This window comes from Lactuca sativa, chromosome 4 (genome assembly GCF_002870075.4).
Source record: "Lactuca sativa cultivar Salinas chromosome 4, Lsat_Salinas_v11, whole genome shotgun sequence".
NCBI classification, from domain to species: Eukaryota; Viridiplantae; Streptophyta; class Magnoliopsida; order Asterales; family Asteraceae; genus Lactuca; species Lactuca sativa.
This window is the reverse complement of record NC_056626.2, coordinates 82,582,854-82,602,951: the sequence shown is the minus strand read 5'-3', so window position 1 is coordinate 82,602,951 and position 20,098 is coordinate 82,582,854. Positions and strand designations below refer to the sequence as shown.

Here is a 20,098-nt window from a genome sequence, read left to right as displayed (position 1 = left end):
GTTTACCATGTTGCCTAACAAGCCAAGAGTATGCGAAATTTAGAATGATAGCTAGCGCTTCCAATTTAAGGGACACATTGTTGTGTCCGACGCAGTAGTATATCATTATAAAATCATCAAATTCTTTCAATACTTCTAAATGTTGTTACTACATAACTCGATAAAAAAAGATATAAAATATTTAAATAAAAAGGTAAATCTACCATAATAAATGAAAATGTTATTGCCACTTGTCATTCTCTCATTTAATTGGCCACATGTCATTTTGTCATAATTTTGACATATATTAATTTTCCACTTGTTATTACTTCATTATTCATTTCCAATATATCAATAATTAGTTTCCATAAATTAAAACTACCATAATGACTATTAATTTCAAATTTGAAATTTGAAATTTCAATTTCAATTATACACTTTAACCTTTGTATTTAACATTTTTTTATAATAACATGTTTAGTATACGGGTCTGACAATTAAACACATAATTTTAATTAATTTATTTTTTGCATGTTTTTTATTTGTCATAGTTTTCACTTATTTCATATTTCAAATTCAAATAAACTTCTCATTTAATCACTCTCATTTAACATTATATTTTAATCAACCCGTATAATATACGGGTCTCACAACTGGTATATGATATAGGAAAGAGGTAGCTTACTGCACTGATAAAACCCTCGTTAATCTAAGAAACAAAATTAGACATGAAAGTTATAGAAGAAGTTGTATATGTAATTATAAGAAACAAAATTTATCTCCCTTTTTCCCCTATAATCTAACCTATTAATTATTATCTACCCAATATGCAAGGATGTCTAGTTCTGAAACCAATATGTAATATCATGGTGATGGTTGCTTGTAACTTTGGAGATGATCACCCTCATAGTCTATATCATTGAGTTCAGACCACTCACTGATGCTGACTACGTTTGCAGGTGTAGCGGGGTGACTAGCAATGGACAGGAAATTAATGGGGTTGGAGAGTATGGTACTGCCGGTGCTGTTAAGGGCCATGTTATGACCTGCTGTCCATACACTCGGCGGTGGTGGGTGGTGCTGTTGTCGTTGAAGAACAGGAAAGCCATAGTCACGAAAACCATCCATCGAGGAAAGGTGACGCAATAATGGGTTTGATCGAGCTGCTGGCGGAAGAGCTCCACCACCAAACCCTACATTAAAAGCACCCAATGCAGCGTTCACACCACCTAAATCGCCACCTGGGGAAAACCTGAAAGACGTTTGGTTGGAACCACCACCGCGATTAAATGATAGCATAGTTTCTGTGATTGGTGGCGGAAATGTGCCACGACCAATGCTTGGACAGCCAAAGCCACCTGTAGAGTTATCTGGAGCTCCCAAGTCGCATGCTGTCGGTGGTGGAAGCAAGAATTGCGACGTCGCTGATGCAGTATGATCAGTCCTACTCCGCTTGCGGCTGGTTCCACCAGTAGGAATGTTCCTAAGGGCTCCGCCATGGGTCCAGTAGCGGCGGCAATCCTTGCAGTAATAGCGCGGCTGGGACACGGTGTAGTTGTTATAGTAACAAAACTTTGTGTGATCAGAGTAGCACCGAGGACAATTTGGAGGAGGGAATGAAGGAGGAGCCACCGGCTGTTGGGGTCGCATTCCTGATTCCTTCTGGCTCATATTGCTTGATAATTCTTAATCTTTTTGTGAGAACATGTGGAGGTCATTTGATCAGGGTTATTTATATGGGAGGTGTGAGGTTTGACCATGTTAAGTTCAGGTTCAGGAATGTGTGTAAAAACAATCTACAGTCTTCCACGTTTTCAAAAATTTCAACTAATTAAGTCATTTAGACCCGTTTACTTTATCTGATGTGTATATGTATCGTAAGCAGTTGGTTGCAAGAAGACATTTTCGTTGAATATTGACTCGTATACAGGCACGAGTCAAAGGAAGAGTGAGAAATTAATGAAGGGTTTTGTTAACGTTAATTCAGGATTAGTAATCTAATAAAATCATAATAAAATGTAGAAAAAAAGGGGTTGGCTAAAAACACACCTTATTTTGAATTAATTTTTTTTGTTACATATCACATTCTCATTCAATTAGTAAAATGCTATTTTGTAGCTATTTTGAATTAATTTTTTTTTCCACATGTCTTTTTATGAGTTTTTTCTATTTTAATAAATTCCACATAATTATTTAATGTAATAATTACAATAAATATAGTAATAAATGAATATCAATTTTATTAATGGACTTACTTTCCTTATTCTAGAATTCCAAAATTAATGCTCTTTAGTTATTTTGTTTATTTATTTAAATTTAAAATATAAAAAAAATCAATTTTAATAATTCATTATTTTTCTTATTTTCTTATAAATCCAAAGTTTTTAAATATTTAGACATTTATATTTAATTTTTCTTAGTTAACCCATGTAATACATGGGTCTTACACCTAGTAAACCTATAAACTAAATTATACTACTTAAATCATACAATTTCTGATATCAACAAAAGATTGTATTTTCTTCAACATTTTGTATTACGAATTTATTATTATACATTTTATTATTTCAGTTAAAAACAATTATCTTATTTAACGATTGTGAATGGTACACCAATTTGATAGTTTCAGTCAAAGTATAAATGTACCTTCTATTATTATTGTTATGACTTATATTATAGTTATCAATTTTCTTATTAAATATGATGTATGTTATTAATATAAAATAAGTTGTTATTTTCTTTGTTCTTTGTTTTTGTTTCTTTTTTTTATTAGTTTTTCTTTTCCAAATGATAGTTTTATATGAAGAAACTATCATTGACATTGGAATAAAAAGGGAAGATGACTTACCAGGGTAATCATCGTTTTGTTCACATTTAGACAACTTCTTTATTTGTGTTCACATTTGACTATTTAACTTATTATATGTGTTCACATATTGTTATTGTCACCAGCTATAGCAGGCGACAATGATAATATATAAACAAATTAACAACTTAAATGGTTAAATGTGTACAAAAAATAAAGTTGCATAAATAAGACAAAACAAAAAATTAATTACCCTGATAGGTCATTTTCTCCACTTTTAATAGTGATTTTATTTTTCATATTTGTTTGTATTATTTTTTGTTCAAACGTTATTTTTTAAAATATCCATAATTTCCTAAATATTAATTAAATATTGTTCAATTTTAAACTTTACTTTTTAATTAAAAAATATGTTTTTATTTTGTGAAATATTTTATATAGCCTCTTATAATTATTTTCTTTTATTTTTAAGCATATATAATATTTTTAAAGTAAATAGTATCTAATAGTAAAATTAAACAAATTAAATATGTAACAATAAGTATGGTGGGTGTTTTAAAAAATAAAAAGAAAATATTACTTAGCAAATAAAAAAATCAATATAATATACATGTTTTAAAATTATTCCAACTTTTTAATTAGAAGTTGATAAACATTTTTTTAATACAACGTTTTAAACTAGTATTTAACGAAAGTAATTAAAAATATTAAATTGTCATACAAAATCAATGAAACACCTTAAAAATATTGTAAAAGAAAGTTTATAAATAAAGGTATGAAACTTATAAAAAATTGTATGAAAATGTAAATAAAAAAAAAACAAGTTGAAAATTTTTAAGAAAAATTTAAAACATTTATAAAATATTTGGTTTAAAGGTACTTGTTTTAAAATTATACGAAAGTATAAAAAAGTTTTTAAAAAAAATTATAACCAAGTTTAAAACATTGTATTAGAAAAACCTATAGGAAAAAAAATGTCATAAAAATGTTGTAGAAGGTACATTTATACTTTGACTGAAAATGTTGTAGAAGGTACACATTTGACCATGTATCTTGTTAAATGGTCTAATGTGTACAAAAAAATTATCTAAACATGAACAAGACGAAAAAAAAAAAATTACCCTCGCAGGTTATTTTTCGGAAACAAAAATACTGAAATTCCCACCGGTCTTACCCTTTGGCAAAGTTATATTTTTCAATTGTATTAAAAAATAAAATTAAATAAAGATATCACATATCCTTTTATTTTTTGTTCATATACATTTTTCTATTATCAATATAAATATATTAAATTAAGATATATAATTAATGGATTTCACATGCAATTAATTTATATAAGAAGAAAAATGAATAAGAACAAACAATTTGAGGATATTTAATTTCTCAAAAAGATATGTGACGACAAGTATCGTTACCTAGGTCAATATAGTAATCCCTACGACATGTTGCTAGAGCATATGTTGCTAAAAATCAATATTATAAGCAAGATAAGAACAAAAAAGAAAAAAAAACATGAAAATGATTACAACAATAATCTCAATACTAATGCCTGTTCAATGTTGGACCTTAATTAAGGTATCGTTTGGTAGATGGACAAGATAAGACATAATTAGATTGAACTGGACTAAACCGATGATATATGATGATGGTGTTTCGTGACACTAACACACATAATAAGAAGACTACGAAAATTACCATATTACCCTTACATAATAAACACAAAAACAATATAACTATGAAAACTTAAAAACAAGAACCCTATTTTTTTTCATCCAATTAATATGAAAAGATCTGTTTACAAAGAAAACCACAATTTTTTAAGCAACACTTCAATTAATTTTTTTTATCTAAACATCACAAAAACCAATCTAGACCTACATATATTAAAAAAATGCATATCGATTAAATTTTACAACCGACTATCAAAATTGTGGTGTGTATCTTTTTTCAAAACAACGGGGAATTTAATATATCAAATTCTAGTTAATTACCAATAATCATGTATATGGGAGATGTGAAACTTGTAATGAGTTATGACAAGACATCAAGAAAGGATGTTGATTTACGTTTGAGCGTGAGAGAGGTTAAGGGTTTTATATTCGCTTTTCAGTTCCATCATCTTCATTGTAGCGTTTTCAACAACATTCATTCTCTTTTATATCTCAAAAAATAAGAAAAATAATAACTGGTCAGTCTGTATCTCATCTCTAGCTGGATGGACAGTGGTAAAGGTAGTCTTTGTCTTATCTCTAACGAAGGGATACGGGTTAAGTGAAGTGGTGAAGGTGAAAGAAGCAGAAACAAATGACAAGAGATGAGAAGGGAAGGATTCTTTTTTCATTTTAGTATCTTGTCCCAACGTGTTCTATCATTTCCGGTGGGAAAAAATGGAGTGATTTCCTCCCATTTGACTTAGTCAAAATCTGATTTTGTCCCAGTTCCATTCATGCCAAACCTTTTCAAACTGATTTATTTTGTCTAACTCATTTCAATCCTATACACCAAATGTTGTCTAAGTCTGTGACAACCCGAAAACTTCTACCTTGTACATCTACTCAGTTAATCTAAGTTAAACTCATTTCTGTTAACTCCTAGCACTGATTAAGGGCTCATTTAAGCATGTAAATCCTGGAGTACAACCAAAGTTTGAATTAGGGATGGGTTGGTTTAAGATTTAGGGTTGCAAATAGGCCAAACACTCCATCAAAAGGAGTGTGTGGCCGCACACCCGAGTGTATGGCTGCACACACGAGTATGTGGCCGCACACCCGAGTGTATGGCTGCACACACGAGTGTGAGGCCGCACACCCGAGTCTATGGTTGCACACACGAGTGTGTGGCCGCACACCTGAGTGTATGGTTGCACACACGAGTGTGTGGCCGCACACCCGAGTGTATGGCCGCACACCCATCCTCCAGCCGCACACTCATCCCTATTTATATAGGGTGACCCCTTCACTCATTCCTTTCATTGGGCTGCACTCTACTTTCTCTCTCTAAAAACTTCATCCAAGAACACTCTAAGGGCCTAAACAACGTGAAGAATTCCATCATTTAGCTTGTTATACACGTAAAACACCTAAATCTACGCCCGAAACTCTTCATGTTCTTCGTGTTCTTCATCACTTGAAGGTGTACGGCCGCACACCTTCATAAGGTGGCCATACACACCTCAAAAACCTCCAAAGTGAGAGTTTTGGCCCTCTATCTCTTAGTTGGACTTCGTTTGAGCGTTGAAACACTTGAAAATCGACGTTTGGAGCATAAAAAGAGTGTACGGCCGCACACACACCCTGGCCGCACACACCCTCTGTCCGGACGCACACTCTTGTGTGCAACCGCACACACCTTAAAGGTGGCCATACACCCACCTCATGCAATCCTTTAGGGCTCTAACACTTAGTACATGTAGTCCCAAGTTCCTAGAGTGGTTCTCCATCACATTTAGTGGTGAAATACCTCCATTTGACTCTTTTATGTGTCATTGCATGTAATTTATGATCAAATCGTGTTCAAGGATTCACTTGAACATCCAGCGTTTCGTGTCGATCCTTCATTCAAATCACCCAAGGTGAGTTCATACCCCTATGCTTTTTCCGAGTTTTTCATGTTTTTAGGAGGGGAATACAAGCAAAAGTACAAGGAAACTTGTGCTCAAAATATATTATTTTGTTTAAGATAATTATATTTTCAGTATGCTTTTAACATGGAATATAGTTTTACCAACCGATTAAGAAATCAACACGTAGAAACAGTTTTCAAAACTAGAACAATGAACTTGTGAATCATATAGTAAAATGTATTATTTTATAAAGGATTCATGCAAATCATAAACAGGATTTTTGATATTATTACTTGTAAATTTGTTAGGCTATGTTTGAGACACGTCCTTGGTAACACTCATCACAAGAAAAAGAGTGGAGGACTAGCACTCATGACCAGAGTCTCTTGTAGGGAGAGCGTGCCTGTTGTGAATAGATCTATACGGGACTGACAATCCCGCACCTCACTGCTAGCTACAGTCGGACCGGCAGGTCTGCGGGTGACAAAGTCATTAAGGATACAAGCCTTTGCGGGCTATATCCAGTCGGTTATGGTCATGAAACTCAAAACCTAGGTAGCAGAGATTTACTTTTGTAATAATGAATCAAGTGAACTAAGCTCAAAGTAATAACCGATTTAATTACTGGAGGGTATTAATAATAATATCTTTAGGACTTAGTTCATCACGATTTTCTTTTATTTAGTTTTTAAAGCTAATATACCTCTCTGGGTGTAACCAGGGTTTTTAAAAGAAAAATGCTTTTATCAACACGAGTATGGTAGAAACTTGCAAACCTCAGTTTAAAACGGATAATCAACCTTCAACCTTCAGGGAAAATATAGGATTTTCCCGGGATAAACCGGCTATTCAAAACAGATTGTTTTACAACCAACGAATATTTATATTCATTCCACGACTCATTGGATTGTACATATTCTGTACGAACCTAGAAGTCATGGAAGGAATGAGTTTTCAAACACACTTTTCATAAGAAGATATAGGATTTTCTTGAGGAACACTTTTCAAAAGGATTCAAGAAACACTTTCCACCAAAAAACTAAACGCTTATGAACTCACCAGCTTTATGCTGATATTCTTCAAAACTGATTGTATTCTCAAGGAATTAGTAGTCAGGTACTTCCAGGAGTTCGGAGAAGTTGGAGCATTAGAGTCGCGTCTTTACTATTTTACTTTTGATATGAACAAAACTATGTATTAAACAATGTAAACCTTTTTCATATACGTATTCAATGTCTGGTTGTGTTTACTATGCTTGTTATGATACAATTGTTGTGATACTACGCATGACGTCAACCACCCCCGAACGTTTCCGCCGTTTCGGTTTGGGGGTGTGACAAAGTCCATAGCAATGTCACATCATACTAGATCATGTCATGATTTTTTTATAAAACATTTACGTTTTGAAGGGTTATACTATTTGGACCTTAGATTTAAGGAAAATGTCACTATAGCCCCCACGAACTTACATATTTTGGTTTAAAAGGTCCGTAGTGTTATTTTTTTGGCTTTATAAGGGTATGAATTTATTTTATCGACTTTTAAGGCCATTTTCTTGAAAGTGAAGGGGTTACCTGGTGTTGCCCTTCCCAATCAGCCGATTATGTTGTACATGTCATAAAAAGCCAACTCATACGCCAAATTAGATGCCACCTAATGTATCTCGTTAAATAAGATATGTAACCCTTCCTCTAGAAGCTACATTCTTGTGTAGTCTCTTTCTTCTATTTACTTCTATTATTGCTCGCAAAAACTCTCCATTGGATTCTTGCTATGGCCGTCTACATGAAGATCAATCTTCATTTTGACAGAATGGAGTAGAGCAGAGGTTTGAGGATGTGGATTTTGTTGGAATGGACAAAAACGAATTTATGTTGTTCATTCAAAGATTCGCAAACGATACATGCATTAATGTTTACTTTTTCATGCCCAATATTGAGTTCTGTGATGGATTGAGGATAATAGCAACTAAAAAAGATTACCAGGAGTTGATCTAAGTAGGGTATGATTGTGGTTGTGTAATCTCTCTTTACATGGATCATGTTTGTGTCAATGTCCATCAATGGATTCTTGATGAGCAAGTTGAAGTATGCACCCCAAGGACAAGTTTTTTTTGGTGTAGGTGAAGAAATAGAAGAGTTGCATACTGATATAGAAGGTAACATTGATCTAGATGAAATGCAAGTGCAAGGTAATTTGGACGATAAAATTGCAAATGTTGATTGCATTCCAATAAACAAGACTTTGAATGATGTGTTTTTGAACAAGCTTTGCCCCAAGGAGAAACCAACTCCAGATGGGTGAAAACGCACCAATTCTTGAGGAGGTAACAAATTTTAATGAAAATTTTCATTGGAAAAAGAAAAAGCCTGTGTTACGAATGAGATTTGAAAGTCCTAAACAGTTCAAACATATCTTGTGTAATTATGCTGTTGCTAGAGGTTATCAATTGTGCTAGAAAAAATGATAGTAAGAGACTTTTAGTTAAATGTTGTTCAGGGCATAACCGATTTCAAGTGTAAGAAGTATTTTCTCAAGTTATTCCAAGTTTTGTGGTGTTGTGTGAAGCATTTGAGGCACAACATTTGGGGTGCTAGGCTCACAAAGTCTTGAAGGAATCCAAGCAACAACAAGGTATGTATTTCTACTAGTTTTATGTTTTATATATTCCCCATGCCATGCTAGTTAGGAAATAACCTTGAAAAAGAAATTTGCATGTATATAGAGAAAACATAGATTCAAGGTTATTAGGGTTGCATGTACACTTAGGAAGTGTTAGAATGCTCAAAACCCATCAGTGGTATTGGAGACTAGGATTGTTTTCTGTATACTTGATGCAATTCGCAAGAAAAATCGTTTTTTTATCTGGCAGTTTACCACGAGGTGGTGACTATGTAGTGAAAAAAAAATGTTTTTGGCCTGTTTTGGATTAGAATCATTACCACAAAGTGTTTCTGTTCTTAAAACTTGATTTTGATGTTATGGTAATGTTTATTCTCATCCAAATAAATGGTTATTATCAAAATTTCAAGTTTCATATGGTTTATTTAGGATTCTTGAAATTGATGATATGAATATTTGTTCTTATGAGTTTTAGAAGATCATAGGAATTTTTTGTAACTTGCATGGTTGATTAATTCATGATCTTAATGGCAATGATGGTGTCCATAACTTGTCCTCAAGTTATGGATAACCAAAAGTCACTTCTTTAAATTGTGATTAAAGAACTAAAGAGGTTTCATAAAATGAAGAGTCTTCATTTTTATGAACCATTAAAACTCATAAGTTACAAATTGAAGAGACTTGGAATAGTTTCAAATCTTGCCCTCAAGTTTTGGAATTTGTAAAGTCTTACACTTTAATTCCAAATTAAATATTTTTTTTAAAAGTTAAAAAAAATTCAAACTTTATGGACTTCATTAAATTAATTAAAGTGTTTAATTAAAAGAGTTAATAATTCCATAAATACATGGTTTAAGTTTAATTAAATTAAGAGTATAGTTTAATTAATAGATTAAACCACCAAGTATTTTAAATGTTTGAAATACACCCTTATACTATTATTATAATTTTAATTATATAGATATGTATAAGAATAAGTCAATCTTACCATTAGTAGGCCTCATTCACAAAGCCGATATAAGGGGGGGGGGGGGGGGGTATAAGGTTATTGCCTATAAAATGACAGTTTAATGGGTGTCCACTCTCACCCACCGCTTCCTTGACTGGTGGATGGTCGTTAGCCGAAAAAGGTAGGATAGGACCTTAATCCTCATTAAAAGTATAATGAAATTATAAAGTAACTATACCTTAATAATTCCCAATCTTAGTTACTTTAGGAAATGTGAATTTGGTGCTAACCCATAAAATTACACTTTGTACCTTACCAAGTCGTTAGTGGAGCGTGTGTGGTTAACCGACACACTAACAAGAACTAGTAAGTGTGGCAAGGGGTAACTTGACATTTATATAGATCGGTGGAGCTGTGTGGCTAACCGACACATCGATTAGGTGATAAAGTTAAGGGTACCAAGTCAATTTGTATGGTTATTCACACCTTGTTTGTGATCCTCGGCATCCCAGTCACAAACTTGAGAGGGCACAATCGAGATTCAAACATGCCATTGAAAAGTTCAATGTATCTCAAAAAAACTAGGAGTTTCAAAACCAATAAAACCTATTAATAAAATATTTCGTTCTTATGGTGGAAATTGGTAAATCGTCATTTACCTACCTTCAACTATTTTATAACTTGGATTACGGCATCCCTCTTCCAGTTGTAAATAGGTTGTTGGATCCTAGCCTTAATATTTCATATTGTGTGTTATATTAAGGACTTTAAATCAACTAACTTGAATTTCTCCCATTATATATGTCTAGTTTAGACAGCTATGGTCTTCCCAAATCTTTAGGAACAAGCTTCCTAATGAAGATGATATCCTAAATGGCAACCAAGATGAAAGATCAATCCCTTTGTTGTGCATTAGTGGGACTGGAAATCATACTTCACTTCCTCCACCTCCTCCAATAAATCTCCCTATCCCACAAGTTTCAAGACCTGATAAGTTCTAAGTCACTCAATCCCTATTGGCAAACAAAGTCTATATGTGCTTAGGTCTTGGAGATTAAGTCCCATATTGACAAGTCAGGAGAGTCGGGTGTCGAAGTCTCAAGGTAGTTGGCTGTTGACTTGATTCTTCAGTCACTCCCTGATGACAGATCACGACATGACCCTTAATGATCTTACCTATTTGCTTGATGATGCTGAATCAGCAATGATTTGGAGCATTGGTAAAGCAAAATTTAATTGGAATATCAACTTCCCAAACTTCCATGGACATTGACAATGGTAACATTGGAAGTCCAGAAAAACTTTCTCTTCCCAATTGAAAGGGATTGGCCATAGTCAAATCGGTTGACCAAATGGTAAAGAGAAAGGCTAAGTCTGTGTACCGTTTCCAAAGAGTCCATATGTTTCTGTTGCCAAAGGAAGGGCATTGGTTGCGAAGGTGCCAAATTTACCTAAAAGTCCATAAGGATAGTAAAGTCAAATGTTTGACTCTACTTTAGGTAAAGTCCATTATCTAACTTTATTCAGTTTCTATTCTGAGATTCTTATTGTATGATTTGACTGGGTCACATATTGATGTTTTAAGAATCAAAGAAGAGTGAAGAAACTTAAAGGAAGTATATGTTGATTCTGATCGTGAAGATGGATTTCGATCGCATGGTTCGATGATCAGAATTTTGAGTTGTTACCTAAGAGTTATGATATATTTCTTAGGAATAGATAACAACAAGTTTTCCATATGGATTGTAAGGATAAGTTTTCCGAAAAGTTTTAAAATAAAAGAAAATGGTTTTGATTTTATTAATTTTAAGTATCCTTACAATGGCATTTGTGAAAAAGGTTGTTGCTTATATGTTTCCATTGATAAGCAATATAGGTAAATGGATTTGATTCTTTCATTAGTGGTAGTGTCATAATTTACCAAATAAGGAAAGATTCTCATCACCCAAGTTTCAGTTGGATAGAAACTTGAAATCATGCAAGTTGTATTGTGTGATGAATGAGAATTTCATCTTTGGTAAATTAAGACCGATTCCTTGTTCACATTCGCATGTGAGTCAAGCGAAGGACTAAAGGATCGGGTACATTAAGTTGTGCACTAGTCAGGTCCACCACAAAGGTAGATAAGATTATTCGTTATGATTTACTAAAGTTTAGTAAATATGGTTATGCTTACAAGTTTAAGTGTAATTCTGAAACATTGGAAAAGTTTCAATGTATGGCAGAATGAATAAGAAGAATCAAATAAGGCAGAAAGATAAAAGTTTCTCAAATCTGAAGAGATGGGAGAGTACTTGTGTATTTTGTTTTATGGTTATCTTAGTTATTATGGAAACATATCACAATTGATCCTCTAAGGACACCTTAGTGTGTTTGTTGCCTGAGGAGAGGAATTGTGAATTGTTGAAATGGTTAAATCAAAAGATAATTCATACTTCGTTACAAAAACAAATCCTGGAGTTATACTCCAAGATTGTAACTTGATTGACATAGTCTTTAGAAAGTTCATAACACTTGTCAAATGTAGAGCAAGATGTTTACTATTCTTGTACATTTGAGATTGGTAAGTTTTGATGTTTTGGATAAAACAAAGACCAACTAAGACCAATAGTGAGAAGTGTTTAACTTGATAAGAATCCGCACTAGCTCTTGAATATTTGTATTGTCAAGGAATGGTTCTTGACAAAGAGAAGTCTTATATGTCAAGAGGACAGTGGGAGTCTAAAAGATTCTAAAATAATTTTAAGAACTAATCAAGAGTTTTGTTAATCACTAGCCCACGACTTGAGGTTTGTAACCTATCGTGTTGACATATTCTTATTTATGTGTCTATTCCAGTTAAAAGTTGATTATGCTTGTGAGTTTTATGAGTTCTCAATTGTTTGCATAACAACCCGGAAGCAATGGTGGGCATTGTGCTACCAGGTGGCAAGAAATTAAGATTGAACAAGTTCAGTCTATATGAGTTTGGATTTGTCACTAAACCTTGTCTTGTGATTATGGTTATGACAAATTCACATGGATAGGAACACATACACCATAAAAATCTAAGTGTCATAAGGTTTCTCTTCGATTCATGAAAAGGATGGTAAGGAAACTCTTTCACTAAGTAGATTTTGAGTAGATAGCAATTGTGAGAATGACAAAAGGTCTAAACATTATAATTACAACATCCCTCTTCATAATTGTTTAGACACACAAGTGAGCTATCTAAGGAAAGGTGTATGGTTTTGATAAAGTCTTATTAAAGAAATTGCGTATCAGAAATCTGAACTTTGGTAGAAAAGTCAATCTAGTGTTGGTTTCTAAAAGTCCATCTGATCTCTAGATACATGTCAAAGCTAGTGGGAGCATAAGTGTTATGCTAGTAAGATAATAATCATTATGCTAGTGGGAGCATGATTATTATGTTAAGTGTTGCAAGTTAGCAATATTAATTATAGAAAACAAAAGTTTCAATTCGCCTTGAAAAAGTTGTTTTGCTATAATTAAGGGAGAAGATTTTATACTTCACTCCAATTCTACAAGCTTAGATTGAGAATTTAATCTACTTTAGTCAATAATATATATGAATGCTATGTTGGAATGGTTCAACATAAGGAAATTCTATATATGTTGCGTTCTCAAAATTCGATTATGATTACGACATCCCTCTTCATAGTTCGAATTATGAAAACATGGCAAATAAAAATTTTATAGCATAAATCATGTCCCATATGCTTTGGGTATAGGTTTGATTACATGTGATATAATATTCATCCATTCTAAATTTTCCAAATGCCTAGGGAATTAAGATGGAAAAAGGAATAGAACTGGAAATGACTAAAATGATTAAGCAAAGTTGTCGAGGACAATCTGAGGTTTACCAAATATTGGTTGCTCATGGACAATTAGAAGTATAGAGTAAGGACCATATTGAAATATTTTGAAAAAGAGGCAACTCTTGTTCAGAAGTGATGGTCAAAATGGTAATATGGAATTGTCTCCATAGGTGGAAGTTATTCTTTGAATCTGTGTACGATTAAAGAACTTAATGCTAAGAACGATGTTCAAAGGAATGTACTTTGAATTTGAGACTTCATTTCCATGGAATTGTTTTCCATTGGAATACTTTGTAATGTCTGTTGCCAAGTCTTTGTGACTTCTGTGCATAGTCATTACAAGGGGATCATTGCATATAAGTTTAGAATCTAACAGATTACAGTAAATGGCAAGAGTTTGGTATTCTTGCATTTACAACAAGGATTGGAATTGTGAAATGAGCATCATTGGAATATTGTCAATTGATCTATTTCACAAACAGAGGACCATATGTAAACATATTATGCATACTTGGAGTATGGAATAATTGTTGTTTGGAAAAACATAGTGTACATGCTTGGAGCATCGGACAACTAATGTTTTAATTCAAGCATAAAGTTGATTAATCGAAACATAAATAATGAGTAATCAATATGGTGCTTAAATAAAAGGTGTTTTTATTTAAACTCAAAGTGTTGGGGCCATATAAGATTAGTATTATTCTTTTGTTTCACTTTGCATGTTTTAACTTCCAGAATAATTATGTTATGGTATATATCATATTATTCAAACCATCCACAGTCAGTCATATGTTGGAAGTAGATATGAATCAAGACTGTCATGAATTTGGCTTGTATGATTTGTCTAATGTGATTTAGACAATGCAATGGTTGCTACAACATTCATGAGTGCTCATAAGGGCTGAGTATTGGATTCAACCCACGCTCACTTGCATCACTTCATGGAATTTATCTCGAGTGATCGTGAGACGGTAATATCATATAAATCTTCAAACCTAGAGATATGAGTTATTGACTATGAGTTGGTTATTCATTTTTTGTACGAAAACGCATTGGTAACTCGATGTAATAAAACGTGCCTTTGTGAATAATTCAACAAGTAGTTAGTACAAGCATATCAGTCGAAGTTTATCTATTCCCTCTAGAAATAGAAGCGATATTTGGGCCCCTCGATGATTTGGTTTTGACCTATGTACCGGGCCCGGTTAGAACCTAATTGATGTGTTCCATTTAGTTCTATGTCGAAACAAATCAGAGATCGAGAAACAAATGTTGGACAAAAAGTAAGACCATGTTCCATGTGTTTGTCCGACTGATATCATGAGAATAGAGGATTATATGATCACTTATCTTAAATGGCGTATCATCATCATCTCAGTTCCGAGAGACTTTGAAAGAGCTACGATTGCTAGTCGGATTTTGAAGTCATATTTGCAAATATAGGTATTAGACTTATCCAATAGGGAGACTGTTGGATATAGTGTCTAAGTCCATAACTTTATTTGGTATGTACTTGACCCGACCCGGCATGGTCCATTTGGGTTGCATGGCATTGCAATACTTGGATAGAAAAAATGAGAGAAAGTACACTTGTGATTATTAATATATTATAAGTTCTAATATATTAATAATAGTATTATTTAATTAGTATTGATCAAGTATTAATCTAGTATTAATTTGGTAATCAAAGTGAGACTAATTAAATATATAGGGTTGATTATGACAATCATCAATTCTTTTATGGTGGATTAATGATCCATGGTTTATGGGTTTGGTTATAACCATATGGAGCTCTATGGATAGTCCATGGGAGTTACAAAACCATGGGTCATGAGAAATGAAGAGTCATGACAATTAGGGTTTACATTTGTAACTCCTAATTATGACACACTATAAAAGAAACCCTATAGCATGCAAAATCGGCACTAAGAGAGTTCCTAGAAAGGGCATAACCGATTTTCAAGTGTAAGAAGTATTCTCTCAAGTTATTCCAAGTTTTGTGGTGTTGTGTGAAGCATTTGAGGCACAACATTTGGGGTGCTAGGCTCACAAAGTCTTGAAGGAATCCAAGCAACAACAAGGTATGTATTTCTACTAGTTTTATGTTTTATATATTCCTCATGCCATTCTAGTTAGGAAATAACATTGAAAAAGAAATTTGCATGTATATAGAGAAAACATAGATTCCAGTTTATTAGGGTTGCATGTACACTTAGGAAGTGTTAGAATGCTAAAAACCCATCATCAGGTACTTCCAGGAGTTCGGAGAAGTCGGAGCATTAGAGTCGCGTCTTTACTATTTTACTTTTGATATGAACAAAACTATGTATTAAACAATGTAAACCTTTTTCATATACGTATTTAATGTCTGGTTGTGTTTACTATGCTTGCTATGATACAATTGTTTTGATACTACGCATGACGTCAGCCACCCTCGAACATTTCCGCCGTTCCGGTTTGGGGGTGTGATAGATTGGTATCAAAGCCCTTGTTTATAGCGAACTAAGTATACCGAACCTTACTTGGAATACAACTATAAATACTAAGGGGCCTAAGTGCTCTAAACTAAAAGTATACTTTAAAAAATACAAGTATTTTTATATAAGCATACCCGAGTATCAAATCCGTGTCGTAAGTAGAACAAAACAAAAGTATTTGGATGTTGGACATCATGGTTAAACCTGGGCAGTTATGTAATCATATCTAGGGTGAATATAGCCTGATCAACTATATTCAGTCGAGACATGACCAACATGTGCTTGGGAGTGACTATGGTGTTACAGCAAGTCTAAAACTTACCTATATACTAGAGGAGTTCTAGAGCCAAACGTAAGGATTAAAATACTATATGAGTATTTTAGGATGCTATAACGACTAAGCCGAAAACTTACCCAAGAATCCATCCCTCGAGAATCAATCATGTAAACTATAATACCTTGGAAGTATTATTAGATTCGATGCCTAAGAACTATCCCTCTACCCCTTATCTCGTGTAGATAGCATGGCCGGATTCCATCTCCCTGGCGACCCGTACTTTCCTAACCAAGGAGATGATGGATGGATCGAACCAGAGCCAAAAGGAAACCATGAAATCCCTTTTGATGATCGCATTGCCGAACCATTTCCTGAAGAGACTGACTCAGAACCAGAAGTCGAGAACTTACCCCCAGTAGCCCCAATACCAAATCCCAACCCTCAGCTCGTACTCGAAGGCCCAACGCCTATGTGGAACGGAAGCCTAGATAGGCGGAGTCAAGAACAAGGCCAACCCCGCCCATATAATGGGGATCGCCACTTCTACAATGTAGACGGAGGAGGCTCCGCAGATAGAGCCCTTCCAATCATAGTCCGCTGAGTGGCCCGCAATGTTGAAATGAACGTGGTGGCCATTCAACGAACTGTGGAACTCGAGGCAGAATCGGATGCCAACACAAATCGTATTCGCAGTCTTAAGGTTGCTTATAAGAGGATTTTGAGAGACAACGAAGCCCAACAGCGAGAGCTAGCTGCAACTCGAGCTGAAGTCGTAGAGCTTCGAGCACGTCAATCAGTATAGGAGAGTCGCCTGCTTGAAATGGAGCGCCAGTTGACTAACCTAAGGTTTTGCCCTAGAAGTGCCCATCGCTAGTAGGAAATATTCTACTTGTCTTTCCTTTTGGTCTAAATAATAGATTTCCTATTTATGTTCCAAGTAGCTCCTTTCTCTGTAGACATTCTTGCCTTGCAAGTACCGATTTGCTAGTTCTTTCTGTTGTGGTAGACCTACTCCTAGGTCAAAATTTTCAAACTCTATGTAATCTTGATATCGAAAATGGTGGCAACTATCATATTCCAGTTAAAGATTTTCATTGTCAAAAGTGTACCTTAGATCGATAGAATGAAAAGTAAGCAAATTTATCAAGGTCCCATCACTGTTTTGTCCTCAAAACATGAATCATGAGATGTATTTAGATGATTATTCCTATTCCCCATCAATTTCGTATCAGCTTTGATATCCTAATCGGCACGAACTGGTTAAGCCTCAAATCGTGCTGATATCCTTTTCTTCGAGAAAGCGATTTGTCTCAATCTTCCCTTCAACGAAATCCTCACTGGCCTCAATGATAAGATTTTTTGAACCTTTGTATCATTTCCTGCGTCAAGCCTAGGAGCAGCTGTGGAAGGAATGCTCTGCATTCCTGGCTCATGTTGACAACGAGACACAAGAAGTTAAGGACCTCGAGAGCATCTCCGAAGTCTGCAACTTTCCTGATGTCTTCCCCAAAGAAATTCAAAGGATTTCTTCCGAGTTTCTAGTTGAATCCCGTATCGACTCGATCCCCGGAACTATCCTTATAGCTAAATCTCCATATCATCTAGAGTCGACGAAAATATGAGAGTTATCCAACCAGCGCAATGAGCTGAATAGCAAGGAGTTCGTAAGTTATTATATGTGAACTTATTGTGTTCAAATCATTTTCTATTCTTGCTAGGACCACATCATGGGGATGTGGGTCGAATAAAAAACGACAAATCTTGGTGCATAGATAAACGTTTAGGATACATCCAGAGGCAACCATTGTTGCTCACAAACTCTTTTCTTGACATATAGCAGATCATGCCCCCAAAGAAGCAGAACCAACCCACTGGTAAGGCTCCAATCCTCCATATGGACTCAGCTATGTTCCAAGATACTGTCACAGCAGCCGTAGCAGCCGCCCTAGCTGTTCTTAACGCTAACAAAACAAATGCGAGTAGAAGTGTTAATGGCAGGTCAAACCTTGGTGTTAACCAACCTCAACAACAAGTGCCTACTGGAAAGGACACCCTTTATCCCCAACCTAACCTCCTGAAACGAAAGTTCAAAGGAACTTGTTCAACCCAAGGACCTACTGAAAGGCAACGAATTGGGGCAGTCAATACCCCAGTCAGCCCTGCTGTTCCAACACCAACCACACCCTACTTCGGAAACCTCCCGCACTGCAGCAAATGCAGCTACCATCATCATGGATTCTGTCGAGTGTTGCATTGCACCAGATGCAACAGGAAGGGGCACACCTCCAGCAGATGTAGGACCCTAGTCAAGTTCGTCACTCTAAATACCCATGTTGGGGCTAGTCTAACCTGTTACCTCTGTGGTAGTGTAGGGCATTTCAAAAGAAATTGTCCAAGGGATAAGGATGGCAAGGAAGCTCGCTTCGCGAAGTCCCCGACTCAATACATCACTTCCACTACCGATGCTAGCATAGTTCAAGTGTGCGGTGCATGTGGCGAAATGGGGCATTTCAAAAGAGACTGCCCAACAGAGAAGAACAATGAGGAACAGGAGGAGTCTAACCTCAGGGAATGAGGAGGCATCAAAGAAACCTGTTGTGTTTTGGTACATTTTCGAAAACCCCTATAATTGCTCATAATTGTGATTATTTCCTCGTCCAAATTAAATCATGACATTCTTATAAGATTTAAAGCCCCTAATGAGTAAGTTATGACAATTTAGTGAATACGTTAAGTTCAGTTGTAAATATGCACGGCTTGTGTACACCAAACGATCAAAGAGAGATCTAGTAAGAACCATTTCATGAAAGTCATAGTTTCAAGACATCAGAACCCTCGTGTTAGTAGTACATGTTAAATTTGAATCAAACACAACAAACACTAGAGCTATTCACCTAGAGGCACCAATGTGCTAACGAAAGGAACTTCCTAGACAACCTTAACGCGCGATTCTACGACGTCATCCTGTTTAGTTCGACTGAGTCTATGTTATACCAAACCCTTTTGTCTTAAATCGTTCGATCACAAAACTCCCATCGCTCGTGAAGACAACCAGATGCAAACTTCAAAGAATTCATCTCTCTTCAAAATTCGAAAGTATTCATACGAAGAGTATTATCCACAAAGAGAAGGACAAAGTAAGAGAACCATCCGGATAATTGAAGATGTGTCATGGGATACACATCTACCCCTAATCAAACTTTCTTGCAGCAACGGTGACCTTTCCAGTATCCAGGTTGCACCGTTCGAAGCCCTCTATGGTCGTAAGTACAGCTCCCCTCTGTGCTGGGCTGAGGTGGGCGACACGTATCTAGTCAAGAGTTAAGACCCCAATAGCACCTTCATGAGACCTGAAATTGGTGGGCGTGTCCGTTGAAGATCTCACCCTGGAAAGCCCATATACGCTGCGAAAAGCATAGAAAGCTAAATCCAAGATACATTGGACCATTAGAGATCCTTGCTAGGGTCGGTCCAGTAAACGTACGAACTCCAGTTACCACAAGAACTTAGCAAATTCCATTCCGCCTCCCACGTATCGTATCTAAAGAAGTTTCAGTCCGATGTGACTTTTGGAATTCCCATGAACCTTAAGTACCTCCGTCTTT

The 20,098-nt window shown here is 35.1% G+C and overlaps 1 protein-coding gene across 1 annotated transcript; it reads right to left on the bottom strand.

Annotated features, from left to right (window-relative positions):
* Window positions 1-843: 843 nt before the first annotated feature.
* On the bottom strand, window positions 844-1,650 carry LOC111894977 (dof zinc finger protein DOF3.1). The gene has a single exon (XM_023891062.1). It carries the CDS (start codon window positions 1,648-1,650, stop codon window positions 844-846), a length of 807 nt encoding a protein of 268 aa, XP_023746830.1.
* Window positions 1,651-20,098: the final 18,448 nt, after the last annotated feature.